Source organism: Larimichthys crocea, chromosome XI (assembly GCF_000972845.2).
Source record: "Larimichthys crocea isolate SSNF chromosome XI, L_crocea_2.0, whole genome shotgun sequence".
NCBI classification, from domain to species: domain Eukaryota; kingdom Metazoa; phylum Chordata; class Actinopteri; family Sciaenidae; genus Larimichthys; species Larimichthys crocea.
This window is the reverse complement of record NC_040021.1, coordinates 8,024,641-8,043,845: the sequence shown is the minus strand read 5'-3', so window position 1 is coordinate 8,043,845 and position 19,205 is coordinate 8,024,641. Positions and strand designations below refer to the sequence as shown.

General features: G+C 41.5%; 1 protein-coding gene across 2 annotated transcripts in view; it reads right to left on the bottom strand.

Moving 5' to 3' along the window:
• Window positions 1-995: 995 nt before the first annotated feature.
• LOC104927045 (glutamate receptor ionotropic, kainate 2) overlaps window positions 996-19,205 on the bottom strand; it is a 55,725-nt gene continuing 37,515 nt past the window's right edge. For both annotated transcript variants that reach the window (XM_019277403.2, XM_010741032.3), the window contains exons 7-16: window positions 17,293-17,436; window positions 16,433-16,540; window positions 16,213-16,326; window positions 15,910-16,116; window positions 14,647-14,870; window positions 10,746-10,864; window positions 9,603-9,820; window positions 8,446-8,671; window positions 4,069-4,319; window positions 996-1,202 (exon numbers count right to left, since the gene is read on the bottom strand). In XM_019277403.2, coding sequence (XP_019132948.1) covers window positions 1,038-1,202; window positions 4,069-4,319; window positions 8,446-8,671; window positions 9,603-9,820; window positions 10,746-10,864; window positions 14,647-14,870; window positions 15,910-16,116; window positions 16,213-16,326; window positions 16,433-16,540; window positions 17,293-17,436 — 1,776 coding nt within the window. In that variant the 3' untranslated portion in view covers window positions 996-1,037. The remainder of the gene's footprint in view (window positions 1,203-4,068; window positions 4,320-8,445; window positions 8,672-9,602; window positions 9,821-10,745; window positions 10,865-14,646; window positions 14,871-15,909; window positions 16,117-16,212; window positions 16,327-16,432; window positions 16,541-17,292; window positions 17,437-19,205) is intronic.

The window sequence follows — 19,205 nt, the reverse complement described above, 5'->3', positions numbered from 1 at the left end:
ATACTGACAGACAAAAGACTGAATATCTGATTGATGAGAGAAATGAACCCTACACAGCAGAGTTTGAACCCCCATAGCCAACAGTTGACAGAGTTTGAGGGCTGAGTTGGTATCTGCTACATATTTTGTCCACAGGAGGGGCTACCATGATACAAAGTACTACAAAACTTCTTGTTCTTGTACAAAAACAAACATTTTTGTAGAAATCCTGCATTTTAAACAACAACTGATACAGAGTGAAAACTGCAACTGTATGTAAGGATGGACATGAGTAAGGACTTTGACAGTATACATTGCTTGTAGAGGCTTTGAACATAATAGGCATGATAGAAAGTTCTTTACAATGGCAGAACTTTGGCACAAGGAAGGCATTACAGAAGAAAACAATGAGTATTCGACAAGGTCAGCATAGATGATCCCAAACTATATATCACTTTTATACATCAGGTCGTAATAAACCATTTGGCACGGACTAACGTTCCCTTTGTTGGTGTGAGATTAGTGTTTGTTCAAATCAGTTGAAAGAAACTCAAGCCACTGAAGGGAGGGACCAATGGAGTCACACACACATGGAGGTAAGACAAAAGGGCATTGACATCAACAGAAAAACTACATCTGGTGTTACTGTCACAATAGAGTGTTCCCTTCTGCACAGGTGTCAGATGAGAGAGTGTATGTGTGGTGTGTGTGTGTGATGTGTGTATGTATATGTGCTATCTATGTGTGTGTGTGTTTAGGTCCAACTTCTAGTGTGGACCAGACTTATGTTTTGTCCCAACCTGCTTGTATTCTCTTTTTAATTTACATACTTTTGAGTCCTTCCTTTCCATCTCCCTTCCAAAATAGAACGTCACAGTGAGGTGACACTGCTCAGGTATCTATATTTCCACAGGAAACATCTGTCTACATAAGCAAGTGGGTTCAAAAGAATCCTGTTTTGACTGTTAACCTCAGTCTGTGGTTAAGTCAGTTTAATTAGACCACCCCCTCCCCTCCCCTCCCCTCCGTGTTTTTAAATTGAGGGGTATGCTCAGCGTTCATGCCATGGTTTCCTTTCCTGGGAGTCTCCTATCGTTGAACGTGTGCATGTTAATGACCTCCTCTGTCTTAACGATGACGGGCGGCTGAGGCTTCTGTTTGAGACGACGTTGGCACTTCAGAGACACGCGCAGCTCGTCCATCATGGCACTGCAGAATGATCGCTGCAGAAGGAAATAGGAAAGATGGAAAAGTTATAAGTTGTTACTCAAATCAGGCAACTCTACCCCATAAAATACAGCTATTAGCCAATGGTAGCCAATCATGTGTTGCATGATAGAGAAACTCACCTGCTTTACTTTACTTGAATAATTATATTGCTTTAATGTATTTTTTTTTAAATAACATTGCTTCAGTGTTTGTATCATATATAATACGAGGCCAAATGTGTGTTGACCAACAATAGAAACAACAGAAAATAAGACCAAAAGCACACACACTGATGTAGACACACTTTTGCCCATGTGTAATTATGTCAAGTCCAGCCAGTCTTGTATAAAAAAAACCCAAACTCGAACTTTAACGAGGAAGAAACCTGCTGCTGCTGCCATCTTGACCTGGAAAAATTGATCTCAAGAGACCATCCTGATGCCTTAGTAAAAAAAACAGCATACAAATAAAATGTGTAATCAACTTGGTCCGTTTTATTTCTATGTCTGTATGTCGTAATTATGTAAATATACTGAAGAACGTAACTGTCAGTTGAATGAATGTGTTTTTACACTCTACATTAACTAAATGTCAGGAGAAATTTAGCAGTTTAGCATTGAACTTAATGAGATACAGCTCATCAAAAGGATTACACGATGGGGCTTTAACTCCCTAGAATAGGTCCAGCTGTAAAAAAAAAAGAAAAAAAGAAAAGCACCAGATCCAATGATTTATTATGCAACTCAACAGCACCTGGTCTTTCAAACTCCATACTCATGATGACAGTATCATCAACAAGCTAAAAATACAGATGGAGTAGAAATCGCATCAAAGATTGATTGAATTTTTGAGTATCGGACCAACTGAAAATATGTTTTTCCTCAGTGTCGGAAAGACCATATTAAATACAATCTCTTCACATGATCTTTTCTTCTTTAGAAAAATGTCATTTAAAAAAAAGGTCTGATGTGTCCCAGATTTTCCCCCTTTTCAGCTTCACTGTCACACAAAGGCCTGAATGCTGCACCCTGCTGCACCCTGCTGCACCCTGCCAAGAACTAAAAAGAAACATTTCTAATGTTGGCTTGCGGGCAGAAAATATAAAGAGGTATTGAATAAAAGGACAAAATATCTACTTCAGCAGATTAAATCCAAAAATATTGGTACCTTCTTTTAAACCATCAATCACACCTTTGCTGAGTGACACGATATTATGTGAGTTTTGTAATATGAGCCTCTGTTGTTCCTGCATTATGTATATGGTGTGAAATCCTATAAAATGTCAATATGCTTGTGGTCCAACATTGCCCATACATTCACTTTCTGATTATGCAAAATCTAATTCAAATTCTTAGAGGGTGAGAGATATAAGAGAGGAGAGAGAGAGCAGTAAAGTACGAAGCTATTATTTTTCCATTTGTGTACGAGTGTAGGTGTGTAAGATGGATATCTGTAGGTGGCTTATGCACCACATATCTTTGTTTTATTCTCCAGATTTACATATATGTGTCTGGCGTATGAATGAGATATTTCGGATGCCCTGGAAGATGAGCGATTACGGAAATACAGACAGACAGGGTGAGACAGAAAAAATGGTGGAAAGGATATGGATGAGAGTGGTGGAGAAAAGAATAGGAATCAAGGGGGTTTAAAAAAAAAGCTGGTGGGGTTAAGGTGGAGTAGGTTGGCAGGGAGAGAAAAAGAAGGAGAGGCTTGTTGTCAGCATGTAAATTACTAGCACCTTGGCAGCCTAGAGACTGTGGCATTTGTAAATTATCTGAATATTGTGACCCAGTCTTGCGGCTCTTGATTAATGACAGCTAAGATGAGCTGCGAAACATATGCAGACAGTAAAAAAAAAAAGCCAGAAACTAATTACTGTTGCAATAAAGTAACACGCCACTGTGCTGTGCTAATTCTGTAGGTGTAAATAATTAAAACCTGCTATCAAACAGACTTTCACAATTATCTGGTAACATCATTGTACAAGTTAAAGTGCACTAAAATACATACTCCACACTGTGTGATGAATCATGTGCGCTCGGTACTAAAATAGAGCACAGAAAGAACAGTCTGAAATATATTCCCTCTCTTGCTAGAAAGAAACATAACCAGAGGGGGGTAAGAGAGAGAGAAAAAAGCTGCAAGTATGCTGTACTCTATGCATCTCCAAGATTAAAGGATACATTCACATTTCCCCCCCCCTGAGTCTGTCTTAAAAGAAAACTCACATTTCTACAGTGAAAGAGATTTTAGTGGCTGTAATAATTCCTCTCATCCATACTGGCTGTGAAGAGATCCCATCCTGATGTGATTTCAAATTAAGAGATGGGAGACAAAATCCACAAAATCCTCCTTTCACGATAAAATGCATAATAGATTTCAACAGGGGCTAATATGAAGCATTAGTGTGAGTAGGACAGATAAAGTAGGTACACCATCCACTACAGTTACAGTCTTTTTTAATACAAAATCACTTTATTATAAACCCTCCACTGCAGCTCAGCAAGGAAACACCAGCTTGTAAAATATTTGATTTGGCCGACAGGATCTCTTATTAACCATTATGGACAGGAGGGACAATTATCAATAAGACATGAATATATGGTGCATGTGAGAAATGTTTTAAGATAAGCTTGAAAAATGAGATCTTATCCATGGATCATTCCCGAACCTGCAAAAAAAAAAAAAAGGAACAAACATGCAAACTAAAAAGTGTACAATAGAATATGTGTGTTGAATTTGAGAGTTAATTTCTTAACTTTAGGGATGATGAATGAGCGTTGTCAAATGTAAAATGAAATTTAATTGTGGAATTCTCAATGGAAACAACAACAACAAGCTTTCATTCTTAACAAGCATCAGAAAAGACTCCGGTACCTTCTCCAGCTGGGCGTTCTGTTTCGACTTATAAAGGACCTCCCCCACAGCCACAAACACTGACAGCACCAGTCCTGCAGCCAGCACGATGAAGATCCCACCGATGTTCTGCACCCCCAGAGCGCTGGCCTCTTTGCTCTCCTCCTCGGGACAGCCGTTCCCTCTCCACCACTTCTCCTTCATCATGTGCAGCTTCCCTTCCTCCTGCAGCTGCAGAATGGCTATCGTGATCTTGTCTCTGTACGGGGAGCCTGCGGGGGAGAATAACACGAGGCTAGTGAACATGGATAAAAGCCAGATATGAAAAAAAAAACAATTATGCCTTTGCAAAGTCGTTGTTGGGTAGGTGCTGTATATATAAGTGTTAGTGGGCGTATGAAACACACTCCGGCTTGCATGTGATCATATAACCTGTTATTGTTGGCTGCTTAAGAGGGAGTTTTTTTGTAAGTCCTTCTTCAAATCCCACTAATCCCTATATTCACAGAGTGATTCCAAAATTCTCACTCCTCTCTGCAGTGTGTGAATTATAATGCACAGGGAGTTGGCAACAAAGACTTGGCTTTGCGGAGCAGAGCTGCTGTTAAATTTGACGCATTAGCTGCTGTTTGCACGTCCTTTCATTTGCCATAAACGGCACATATAAAAACAGCAGAAACAAAAGAAGGCCCAGTTTGGTGCATGTGTTTTTTTTTAGGATTATATGTGTGTATCGGTGACAGGGTTGCTCTATCAAGTGTGTTTTTATGCATTTTAATGTCATGATGAGTAAAAGAACCCAAATCCACAGCCGGTAGGAAGGCGCCAGAATTAGCGACAAGGCATTAAGGCGCAGCGGGTGCTGGTGTGATCAAAGGAGGAGTAATCGCTGCAGAGCACCCAAGTGGGGTCGTGTTCCTTTCCCCTCCACAGCGTGTGTGACACAACACACGGCCGATCGTAGAGCAGCGAGCACACTCTGCCCCAGCCACGGCCAAGAAAGATTAATACTTACTGTGAGTGTTCATGTTTCATTTATAAACTGCTTTAAAAGCTTGTTAGTGCATTTATGTGATTATAGAACGCCTAGTTGTGCATTTCCATTTCCATTTCAGGCTTATATGCTTATTGAGAGTGACTTCAAAGAGCCGAGACAGGAGTCAAAAAATGTAAAATCTTTCTAAAAAGGCGACATAATAGAAATCATTTCATAAACACAGAGGAATATTTTGTGCGAAAACCTCCAGGGGCTGTGATCTCAATATGTCCCCGGGTAGCAGGTAGCATCACTTTGTCTGTTGCTCTCCTGCAGTTTTTCTTGTCAGCCCCTTTAGTTGATTCCCTCTCCGTCTCATCTATCATTTATCTATTGCCATCCATCATCCTTTCATCTCCATGTCTCTGTGTATTTAGACTGACAAAGGGGACATTAATACAGAAAAGGGTAAATTACACAAAGTTGCGCTGATTTTTGAACAGCATATCAATGTTTTCTCCTTTGATCATAAAAAAAGTGATGTATTTTTGTGAGTGTACCCGTGGGCTGCTTTTCTTCGCGACGTGCGCACGTTAAGAGAAAGTACATACATACAGAACATCCATTCATTCTGTGCATGCACAGTAGATGCTCTGAAAGCGGTCCTGTGTATGCATGCGCATGTGCACAAGAAAAGCATATGCTTGCTTCATTTGAAGATGAGAGATCTATCAAGTATCCGAGTCCCCTGATTCTGGCTCCGCTCATATTTCAAATGATTAATGATGGCCTAACAAAGCGGGCCTTGGATAAATGCTAATAGGATGGGTCCTTAGAGAGGAGGATATGGAGAGCGGGGCTCGGGCGAATGGAAAAGCGCTGTGCTTGACACACTGTGCATACACAACTACCTGACAGATGTTCAACACCAGAGGACATCCATCACTCCCACACTGTCTGGCCTCAAGTATTAATGTGATCACAGTTTAGGTCGATAGCTTTAGATGACGCATTTCCGTTTTGGGAACAGGAGGTGTGAAAACCGACAAGCACTAAGAGGTTAAGACTTATTATACAGCTTGCTCTAGTTTATTGCTCTAACAGCCCTGCAGGGAACGAGTTGCTAAACAGTGTTGAGCAGGGCAAAAGTTATAGGAGAGATGTTGAAATGGAGGCTGAGGTCTTCATTTGTGGTGGACCAAGTATACAGAGCCTTTACTTTAGTCAAATGTTAATACTACAGTGTGTAAAATGCTCTGTCCTGCATTTAAATGTTACATTAATATGTTGTATAGCATAAAAATATAGTATTGTATAGAATAAAAGTATGTGACAGGCACATTATTATATATTACAATATTATTCTCAGGCATCAGTGTATAAGAAGCATTGTACTCCTGTAGTTGGTTGAGGTAGAGCTAATTCTTTTATATATTTTGGACAAGACTGCAACAAATGATTATTTTCATTACAGATTAATCTAGCGATTGATCGATTGATTGATTGGTTTGGTTTGTAAAAATTCAGAATATAGTGAGAAGTATCATCACAATTAGTAAGAGCAGAAGCCAAAGTAACACATTGACATTGCTGGTTGTGTCCAACTAATATTACAAAAATAAATTGAAGTCATGACAAAGAAATCATCAAATCACAAAAGCTGGGAAACAAAATAGTTGCCAATTAATTTTCCATCATTTGACTAATTTCTTCACCTCTCCTTGTATGTACGTTTTTAACAAAGCATCATATTTTATATGTATCTGAAAAACCTTAATTTGTAAAATAACTAATAACTACATTATGAAATAAATGTTGTGGAGTAAAAAGTACAACATCACCCCTGAGAATATCAGTGGAGTAGAAGTAAAAAAACAGCATGAAATAGAAATACTTGATTAAATCTACTTGTTTTCCACTGCTGCTCCTCTGGAGTTTAGGAAAAAGAGAAAACCACCAAAAATTTAATATTCTTATTCTTACAAGACGGCTGCTGGCATGAACGCAGAACTCACTCTGAATTAATGAAGCAATTAACAATTGCGAGACCTCTTCTATCACAGAAGAAACATTTTAGAGGCTATGATCAGTTTTATTCCTGAAATATTGAGCAATGAACATCAGGATTAGAAATTGGAATGAGTTAGTGGGTAGTAATAACTTTGAAAGCAGACGTTTTTTAAATCATTAATTTTATGCATTAAAATACTAAACCACTTATCAGAGAATTAAAGTGATTTGGGAGATGTTTTGAAGTCGTATATTTGACATGCTTTGTGAACACATGAATGAAAACAGAACAGATCCACGTTCTAGGTCTGTGTGTCCATCTCAAGGGCATCAGTGTAAGTATCCCTGCACTTATGGAGCCACAGTGGGACTATATTTCACTGCATCACCTAAGCTTTGTTACACCCGAGGCAATCATGGCGTCCCTGCAGATCCATAACTGCCCTATACTCATCAGCAGTAGCTGGGTCCAGATGTGGACGGCCAGAATGAATCCTCCATATTTTGATGGCCTTCATATCACTAATGATAAATGTGGCCATTACAGCTGGCTGCAGTGCTCTCCGCGGCCTCGTCATGACCACTTTAACCTCTGTGACGCTGGATCGGAGGCATCGCCAGCTTTTTGCTAGGGTCCCCTGGAGTGCCAGGGTTGTAAGCGGCATGTTTATTAACCCAGACAATGACTGGTTTATATGCAAGAAAACGGTTATCATAAAAGAGGCAGAGGTTTCAAAATTTATGATATAATTTGCCAAAAGAAAACATTGCTTTTGATGGTTTTAGCTCCTCCGCCTCGTCACAGGATAATGGCGTTTTTAAAATGTCAGAATACAAATTTTTGACAGGAGTTGGGTCCAATAAAATGTTGAATTCTTTTCATACTCTTTGAAGTGCTTTGTTGTGCTTTAATCCTCAGATATGATTTAGACCGTGTCATGTAAGTCGCAGGGAATTGCTCTAAATTGTCTCTTGGGTTGCTTGGTGTGATTGTTTCACTGTCTTGCACTCACAATCTTGCCTTATGTGACTCCAAAATAGGCTAAAACACACCATGAAAAGTATTTCTGAGTTGTTTAACCAAGGTTTGCCTCTCCACTCTGTAAATAATCCTGTGCGAAAATCATTATGGCTAGCCCGTTTCTTAAGCCCCAGGCACTTTTTAACCTTATCCATAAATTCAACCATTCGCTTTTCATTAAGCTAAACCTTTTACACCTTCTGCTGTTGGACCATTATACCCGTGACCCCATCAATAAAGGTCAACCTTTTCCTTTCTCAGAGTGTATCCATCATCCGCACTATATACTGTTATCTGCCACATATCTGTAGTATCTCTCTCTGGCCTAAAGCTTTTCAAACGTTTTTTGTGCTGGCAGCACAGAAACAGATCGAGGTTTGAGGTCATTTACCCATTGGTGTTCCCACTCCGTAGGCTTTGGAGTCTATGAGGCCTCCGATCTGTGTGAGGTTGCAGTTGCGCTGGGTGACAAACTCGATGGTGGTGGACTCCATGAGGAAGGCATAGTCCGAGGTCAAAGCGCGCTGGATGCCCTCGTCCACATTCTTGACCATCACAGATTGCCTCCTGCTGTTCATGAACTCCCACATCTTGTCGTAGGTGGAGATTTTTGTTTTCTACGAGATAAAAAAATAATAATAATGGTATGATATTGGTCGCAGTATTGAAAATAAATATGGTAAGCCCGAAATTTTGCTGCTATAAAAATGCAATCAGTGTGTAACCTTTCTATTCTTTAATGTCATAGCAAAATTAATTTATGGAAATTATTAAAGAAATTAGAGAAATATCCATGTACGATTATAAGTTATAATCCCATTTTTTCATAAAATCAAACCAGTTTTAGACAATAATTACGGTATTGTTTGAGATTTGTGTATTTATACAAGGGTAGTAAATGGCGGGGTCTGCCATTCTAGCACTGAATTCAGTTAGCCTAGCTTTGCATGATGGATTCACAGGAAGTGATATGATCCAGCGTTTACATTTTTCAATTTTCTCATTGATAACAGCCTCACTCTCTGCTGTTCACTCTGTTAACAGTCATCGCAACCTCACAACTTCACATTAAAAGCGTTCAACTGGCGAAACTTGTCTACTGTCTTAATGTGCAGTCACAGGAAATGCAACGTGTTTGTCACCAAGGTTAGTGCTACCTGCAATCGTTCATCAAAAATGCATCTGCAAACCAGGACATGGTCATTTTCAACAGTTGCTGACAGCGGATCATTTTTTTATATTGCAGGGGAGTAATGGAACAAGACGGAGCAGCCAAGGTGAGCTGTCAGATGGAGAGCAGGCTGCACACCTCCAACTCATCAGCAAGGTAACCAACTCCATTACTGCGCACTGCTGTTGGTTGGAAAGGTACTGTGGTTGCAATTACTATTGACTTAATTATTAAACAACACTGGCTGTTATCACCAGTAACCACAGGTATCGCCAACTCAACCAGGACCAACATCTTACAAACAATGACTTTAATTAGTGAGAAAGGATGATGCCTCATAAAATCACCCCATAAACACCCCGAGCAGACGCAGTTACCTTGAAGAAGGTCATGGTGGCGCCGTCCTCTACAACCCCATACAGGATTTTAGTTTGCTTGGCCAGGTCATCAGCTGAGTCTATGGGCGACTCCATCCGCTCCACAGTGAGGAAAGCAGCCAAGTTGGCCGTGTATGAGGAAATGATGATGAGGGTGAAGAACCACCAGATGCCTCCGACTATTCGAGTTGACAGGGCCTTGGGCATGAGTTCTGAGCCTGGTGTGAGGGAGGTGGCAGGAGTGAATGTTACACTGCAAAATGTATTAATCTCAGCAAGTCCTCATCTTGTATTTAATTGTAAACTTTATTTTTTTTAACAAGTTTTAAAATCAAGATAGGATTAGTTTTTAAAAAACATTCAAATGTGTTTGGAGAACGGTCTTTTCAGCTCAGGCAGATGCGCCACTCGCTTCAAGACGAAATCTCTTGAGAGAGCTCTCAAAACAAGTTGATTGTCGGAAGTGAAATCATGCTGCCTCAGTCGGTAAAGTGAGAGCCTCAAAAGATGCAGGAGACTATTTCAAAAGTCTCCTGAGAACAAGGTGTTTGCATAAATCGACCATATCAAATCAAACACATTCAGTATTGATCCTTCAGAACAGTGTGCAGAAGTGAAAGGCTGTTTGGGCCAGAGAGTCATGTACCCAAGGTAACCTCACATCCTGACTCCACACCCCACTGACCCCTAGGTGCTGATGGGCCCAGGGCAAGAGGAGAGAGGACACTGGGTATTACAGCACTATCATTAATATGATGAAGAACATATAGCGTATGTTATTTGAATAAATATCAGTAGTCTGGCTGTTTGTGCTGCTGCTACAAAAACATTGGTGCACAAAATTCAAATTGTAATCTCTAGTTGAGGCTTTAAAACGAAGCTAATTAGTTTTTACTTAAGAGGTATAATATATCACTCTCATATAAACATGTAGGTTTATTCTTCCTGTGAGCTAAGATGATTAAATTCAAAAACACTTGACATGCACATTTGCTCTAAATTCTTTCTTCCTAGCTGGGGAACCCACAGAGGTCTCTCTCTGTTGCCGCTGGCCTGGATAAAACAACCCAACCCTCAGAGACAGTGGGATATAGAGAGCTCCAGCTCTGCAGAGCAACAGCAGCCACAGGCTGAGGCAACTACCTTGCTGCATGAGAGCCCCAACTCCAAACCAGAAACTATTGAGCAGCGTAAAATTGTTTTCCACCACATCCGAGTCTGGGTTGCACGGGTGCGGGTTGTACCACTCATAAGGGCTAAACCTATAAAAAGGAGAGAGCACAGAGACAGATATGTCAGCACATAGCACGAGAACAGTGTGTTCCCTGGTGCAGGTTACAAACATACATCTTTACATTGCGAGCAGAAACAAGGTGAGTGTAAATGTGTAGGAATAGTGTGTTATGGCTTCTGGGTCGGAGCATCTGCAGAGACCAAAACAAATCATTCTGGCTTTCGCTGAGATCAACTTATTGGCATATTCAAATGCCATCAGTTTATTGTGAGAGCAGATCAATAGGTTGGAATAACACTGCCACTGGTGATAATGTCCTAGAGCATGATGATCTCTGGAGCTCATTTGGATTCACTGACTCAGGAGCCTTTATTTGATTCCCCCAGCAACTGCAATCAGAGTTACTCTGCTGATACCACATCCTCCTCACACCCCCAACGTGGGACTGTTCCTTTTTTTTTTCCCCTCTCCTGGTTTCCCAAAAGACATCTCTGTTCATCCACCCCCTAGCTGACTTTCTTACACTCCCTCCACACTTTCATCTTTTTCTTTTTTTCAATCCCATTGCAACAACCGTCCAACCCCCCAATTGCCTTGCTTCGCCTATGACCCTCCCCCTTTCACCTCCCGCCGCTCGCCTTGGCTGATTGTCAGTGTCTCCGGGTCGGCTGTGGACATTTCTCATTTATTATCCTAAGCAAAAGTGGCATGGCATTAGCGCGAGGTGATTGGGTTAGCGTTAAGCATCAGGGTCTGATTGAGTTTGTGCTGAAGTGGGTGATAGTGGGAACATTGCTTATGCAGAGTTGAGGGGTCCATCAGGTACGGCGGTTCAGGAGCTTTGCCTCCCCCAACATGCCGAATGCTAATAAGCCCGTGTGCTGTGTGTTAAATATTTAGACACAGTAGAAATGATGCCATATGTCAGCTACTTTAGCGTAACACACACATGTTTTTCTATATATTTTTATATACATAACTGTGTTTACAAGACCTAAAGCAGCATTCACATTACAAAAGCAACTATTATATGATGGCTGTTTTATAGCGGCACATTTGCCACAGCGTGACTGCTACAGATCCTCATACAGATATGTCATTTGATCTTTCTTTGTTGTTGCAGCAGCAGCCTAATTAACAATCTTATTCTACGAGCATCGTGAACGTGGCAACGTTTTTGTCATATCGTCATCTATTTTCTAAGCCGTCCCCCTTGAGATTCATCTACGTGGACGCGGTTGTGATGACACACTATAATTCTTCCTGTCAAGCCCATCAGGATGCCTGATTTCCTGGAATGTCAATGAGCTCGGTCTCCTTGAAACCACAGGCAACTGAAACGGCACAATGGCCTTGCGGGGCTGTCTGGAATGCGAGTGCGTGCACTCGCATGGGTTCGTATGTGTGGTATGGTTTTATGACTGTGTGTGTATCAAGCCTCTGGCGCATGAATGTTTGCGCATGTGCCTCTACGGCTGTGTGGGTGTGCACTTGTCTGTGGTAGCAACTGTGCTTCTGCATTGGCTCAATTAAATCCATCTAAAAGTCAAATGTTTTCCGTGATGATTTATTTATGTTGCTGTATATAACGATGAGCTGCAGCCTGAGGCTAATAGTGGGTGATATCCGATATATGCCGTAGGTGAGGTAGCGTAAATCTGTGTAAATCTACACAACGCACACTGATTGGATTGTTGTTTGTCCCCTGTCAGTGCATACATGTGTCTTCTGTATGCACCATGCCGGGTAGCTCCTCTGTATGACCTTTGCCTGCAGCTGGCCTGTATTCCTGCGGGCCGTGTTCTGCACACTGATCACCAAGAAAAAGCCGATGTGGAACATGCGAACGTAAGGTCACCTCCTCACACCGAGCATGAGGGACATGTCGAATTGCACGCAGAATTCTAAAAAGATTCTTTCACCCTCTCTCTCTCTTTCTCTCCTCTCCTGTTTCTCCTGTCCACGGCCACAATAACACAACACGCTCCCTCCATTTACTGTCTGTTGGATTCAATTACTCTGGCTGGCATTATAGATCTGCTGCCTTTCTTCTCTCAGGCCAAGTAGAGAGGTTGTGTTGGGGTGTTTAAAATCACCGGCGTCCAGGATTGGCAAACTGCAAAACTGCATCAGCCTGAAATCGCATGTAAACATGTTATAACACTATTTAAATCATCCATTCTTCTTGGCATATGGACACAGGAAAAGGGTTTTGCGATCTGAGAGGATACCATTTGTTTTGTTAATAAAGACAGGAATCAATTCAACCACTAACAGAGCTGGAAGGAACCACTGAGTGAAATGCATTTCTCTGGAGCTTGAAATGAGATAGCTTATTTAGTCAGGGGGGAAAAAAAAGCACGTATGTGTGTGGGAAGCAGTTCAAAGACGTGAATCCCTGGTGAGATTGAGGTGTTTAGTGGTTTATTGTGCAAAAAAAAAAACAGGACTTCATAAACTTCCCGCACTCACTCTATTTGTAGGGGATTAAAGAAAATAATATACTCGGCATTTAGGGGATTGAACAATCAATTGGTGGCCGTGCAATCAATACTACAATTATGAGAGAACCAGCTCAGCGAACTGTAGAAAACACTGTACTCCAGATTTAAACTTTGCTGAATATTTTTGGTCACATAGTGTGAGGACAAGCACTATTTATTGCCACGGTGTGCAAAAAAGGCACAATGCATGCACACAGACAAGAGTATTATAATTTAATACATGTACCGAGGCCATTTCATTACAAGCAGAAGAATCAGTATAATTGCATGCTAATCACTTACCCTGAACAACCGTGGAAACAAAGGGGTCTATGGTTATAATTTGCATATTCTGAACTAACTTAGGTGACAGTTGCTGCTTTCCTCTCAGGTGTTCATTTTGCCGGTAACATTTGACGAAACGTGCATTAAACCCAAACCTCTCCGAATGAAAGCAGAACAAGAGGAGCCCTGGGGTTAATACACATCTCTCTACATTGGTCATGCATCAGGGGGTTTTAGGGGGATGGGTTCATCAAGATATGCGTAAGGAGTGTACTTGTACAATGTCAGCATTGTACTTGTACATTTCTTACGGCTAATTAAGAGATATATAACGGGTAGCTGGTTTTACAGTTGCTGATGCTTGTGCAAATACGCCTGAAATAGTGTGAAGAATCAGCCATAAAGACCATACCAGTGTTTTTCTTTGTTTGAGCTCATTTCCTGTGAGGTAATGAAATTAGAGTAGTCGTTTATTCCTTTTTATTGCAGTTTTCATGCTTTTCATCAAGGTCACTTCATGAATTATTGATAATAAAGCTAAAACAATTATTTTTGCCTTTTCTGGGCGATTAGTTCAAGAGCTGATGGGAGGGTCTGAACTTTGAGATTTGTTGTTTTGGTACCCAACTGTATCTTTTAAAGACTTCAGCTGTATTTTACGATAAACTCTAACATAAATAAAGAGTTTAAAGGCTCCAGTATCTTTTGGAAATGATCAATCATAGTGAATTATAAAAAAAAATATGTAAAAACACTAGTGTGGTCCTTAAAAGTAACATATTTCAGTTTTATATTGTTTTGTTTTTTTCTTAATACATCTAAGAATAAAGAGGCATGGGCTGCCTTTTGCAGGAGTGCTTTTCCCACCAGTCACAGCTTGATGATTTTCAGTGAATCAGTTCCCCTCCTCAGGTCCAGAGGGAGTAACTGCTGTGCGTTAGTATAAGCAGGCAAACAGGAAGGGAAGAAGGAAGTCAAGGAAGGAACGAAGGAAAGAAAGGAAGGAAGGAAGGAAGGAGAGAAGGGAGGGTTGACATGTTACCTGGCTATGACAAACAGCACACAACTGACACCCAAGCAAGCCAGCAGAATATACATCCAGATATCAGGCGAGAGGGGGTTCAGGAAGGAGAAGACTCCGGGGTTGGTGCCGTTGGGCTTGCGGTAGAGGATACTTATCCCGAGCGTCATGAAGGGCTTTGAGAAGTCGATGACCTTCTCTCTGACATAGGTAATGGCCAGAGGAGCCACCGCCAGGTCCGCTTTCTGTAATGAGATAATAGGGGTGGAGTGGCATGGGGGTGTTAGGTGTTTGAGTCCACCAATAAAAGACAACCGATCGAATTAACATCTGATTTCTGTCGACAGCTAATCTGGTCAATATGTACAAGAGGAAGAAAGCCAGAGGAGAGAAAATAGCCTGGGTCATTAGTTCAGCTAGATTAGCAGGTAGGAGGCTGAGTTCTTCAGAAAATTGCAGGTTATGTGTTTGATCCTTCTTATGTGGTGTCAGAGGTGAGTCACCAGGGCAACAATTGTGGGATTAGATTGATCTGTGACAAATTAACCTTTGTTCCCTGGATGTCAGATTAGCCACCTTTGGTTCTAATGACTTTTTCGCAAAACCCCTCCAAGAAATAAGTTATTCATCATACAGAGCCAGATTTACAGCGTCTTTTTTGTTACATTTTCTGCTTCTGGTTTTTGAGACCATTCATAGTGGTGGAAAGTAGAATGTATCCTTTGTGGTCAAGGTTTTGAATCTCCATCCTATCAAGTCATTGCAGTTTATGTTTTATGACACCTTGTTATCATGAACTGAACTGAAGTGATAGTATGGCCCCAACGTAGAGAAGGATAATAAAGTCAGCAACTTGACTCAGCAATGTCAAGTTAAACAGTAATAACTACCTAAAGTTAAGTAAAGCAAAGATTTGAATGTGAGTCCTTCAAACAATTAGGTAGATTTCTGCATTGAAATTAAGAAAAATGTAACTTGAGTTTGGAAAACAAGTTGAAATATTCCCACTGTGCTGGCAGATTTTTCATCAGTTTAGATAAAAGTGATCTTAATCTATGAAAAATGTACCATATGAACATCATAAGAGATATGTAAACTGGAGGCATAATTAGTTATTGTGTTAAAGTAACTATCAATGAATGAATAGCAAAAATTTAAATTAAATTAAATTTCCGATATTGTAAATAAACACTGGAAAATTCAGAAAATGTTTGTTATCTTGATTTTAAAGATGCGTTCGAAATTCATGCAACTATGCAAAGCCTGGTGAGAGTCACGACTCACATGGTCCATGAGCTCCCGCACCATGCCGTTCCATTGTCCCGTGCCCTCGTCCAGTGCGCCGTATTTCCCATCTTCCACTAATCGTACCTCATAGCGGAAACCAAGGATGCCAGAGAGCTCTCTCAGCAGGTCGATACAGTACCCCTCGAAACGGTCGTTCCCATACAGAGGCTTGTCCGACTTCTTAAACATCACATATGGCTCCTCCTGTAGAGGGAAGATGTAAAAGTGACTTGTGTATGAGATTTTTTTTGTGCGTATATATGTTAACTGTGTGCATGTTTTCATTTGTTCTGCGTCTACCAGTATGGTGGATACACGGAGGGATTTGTTAGCCAGAGAGTCTGTGATGTTGGATGTTTTGCTTTTGTGAGTCTCTGTCATATTCAGTCCGCTGGGAGGATCCCATGTTCCAATCTGTTGAAACAACTCAGCGTCAAGTATATATCACGTTGTCTTGTATACTGATAGGAAAAATAATGCGGAAACCACATAGCAACAACTGCACCAATGTGTGACACACCTTTTCCAACCCCTCCTCCTTCAGACTGATGACGTCCAGGTCGAAATCTGTCCTCAGTCCATTGGTCTTATTGAAGAGAACACGTCCTGTCAAACCATCCCAGTGAGCCTACAGATAAAAGCATGCGGCATAATAAACCAAAAATACTCAGCAGAGTCATTCCATTAACCTTAAGGTATCGTCTTTCTCGACAATACCATTCCAACCGCTAACCATAAAACTTTTTCTGTCCCAATTATGAATTCTGTCTGGCTCTCCCCCTTCGCTGTCTATCTCAACAACATAACAAGAAACAATAAAGCAGTGAGGATAGGAGGAGGTTTGACAGGTAAGAGTTCATTATGCATGTGGTTCATTGTGCTTGAAGTTTCACTTCAAAGCCGTTGGAGTAACAGACGGGCATGGAGAGCGATGGCAAACACAGGAGTGGGGAGTGGGGAGGGGAGGGGGTGGCGCTAGGTAGTACAATGGCTCATTTTGAAAATTACCTGCAATGGTACCATCCAGAGAATGAAAGAACTTTGTAACAACAAAGCAAATGTCTGACCCTGACTAGAGCTAAGATGACACACAGAGTCTTTGATATAAACATGGCTGGTGATGTGTACGGAGAGAAAAAAAAAAAAAAGAGAAGAGGGAACAAAAAAAACAAAGTAGTTACTGTGGGTAATGCAGTGGTTATTTAGAGTGCGTTATAATTATGCAATCGTGATCAAGATCATGATGATCACAAGAGAAAGACAATGACCACAATTAGTGATTTACAAAAGAAATGCTTGTGATTGATCAATGCAAGATGCCCGCACAGCAGATTCCATGGGTCAGAGGTCGAGTCATTGATAGCACTGATGGCCTTGTACCTCTTTGATGAGGCCGATGAAACGCCCCCCGAAGCGCCACGGCTTGTGGCGGTTACACTGCAGAGAGCTGACCGTGATCTGCTGCGACTGTTGCACTGCGACCGCCACGACGTGCACGGCGTCGTACATCAGCGCCGCATCCGTCTGCAATTACAGGGAGGTAATATCATTAGACATTTTCATAACGCCTGCCAATACATCTGTCCACATGACCTTTTAATCGGCCCATTTGTTCACCTGCGGAAGGGCATAAGAAACTGTGTGAAGTCTCGGGTGGCTTGCTTTACTCTTTTGTCAGGACAAGAGAACATAAATTAGGAGTAATGCCAGCAGTAAATGCCCTGCACAAATGGCACAATGTCTCAGCCTGTTAGTAAAAATACCCGACCACTGTCTGAGGCAATGAGAAAGCTACGCCAGGGAGAGTCTCTCAGTGGAAGGCTGATCTGTCAGTGTGAAGACTAATGGTTCCTGATGGGTGTGCCTGTTCTCCGGCAAGAGGAAACGCAAAAACAGCACCAGTGTCGATGGGACAACTCTTATGGCACACTTGGGATAACATGCAAAGCCCACAGCACAAAGCATAGCTGGGATACATACTGTGTTGGAAAGCATGCATGATTAAATGAATATATATATGCTCAATCAATATGAATATGCTCCAGCTCGAATTTCTCATACTGACACGCTGCGATTTATCTTCAGCGCTGTGCCTGGCGCACATGAATTCTTTTCATGCCGTCTGTTCTCACAGTTTGAGACACTCCACATTTACTCTGGTCAACACATTACAGCTCAGCTCAGATCCTCTTTTCCATGGTCCCACACAGGTTGAAATACACTGTGGTGGTCTTATTTGACAAGTTCTGGGTGACAGAGCTGCGAAGGAGTATGAAAAATGAGTCTGAAACCGCAAAGTATCTGCAGCTATAGGGTCTTTTGTGGATGTGCTCGGCTGTCAGAGAGAATGAGCGGGGGCCCTCGGTGCAGCTAGGCGCACGGCTAGGCGCACAGCAGGGGACCGCTGAGCCGCTGTTCAGCTCAAATCAGCTCCCTATGTCGTCTCTATAGGCGCAGTGGAGCGTCCTTGCCGTCCATGTGGGAGAAAAGGAAAGTATGAAGGTTCTGGGAGGGGTAAAAATGATGCTATATGCTATTTATCCAACTCATATTTATGGTGGCAGGTCAATTACAGAAATAAATCTGACTTCCAACGGCAAGAAAAGAGAAAATCCCGGATAGCAAGGAGGGGAGGGAGTTTATGTGTGGTTGCTGTGTTGGGCAGATTGTCAGTTTTTAGCTCGTCCTCCATTTCTCCTGCGCTTTTGGAGTTGGTGACTGCTGATGTCAAAGGCAGCAGCAGATCAGAGGATGGGAAACCCATCTCTGCACTCTTTCATCTCCACTGCTACCCTGAGAAAGGGAACAGCTAGTGCCATATCTGCTCTCCCAGTGCAGGCAGTGTATGTGTGTGTGTGCGTGTGTGTGTGTGTGTGTGTGTGTGTGTGTGTGTGTGTGCGTGCTAGCATTGTGGTGTTCATGGCAAATGCTGATTAGGAAAAGAGTCTGTGGAATTCCTCCCCACTATTCAATAAATAGATTAGCAGAATGGCACAGAGTCAATATCCAAACACTATTTTCTCCACCCTATCATCCAATTATTGTGTTACCAACTGTATACAAAGACATGCGGTTAGACTGAATTCTGCCTCAGTTTATAAACAGCTCAATTTGATTTTTTCCCCCCCGAAAAGTTGTAATATTAACATTCAGTTTCATTCCACTCCGAGAGTACAGCACACATTTTGAATATATTTATTCAACCGAGTCACTTGGGAAATGATTTTAGTTTGACTGTGACATGAAATTCATGCAGTTCAAATAAAGTATGCCTTCCAAGAATTTTTATTTTT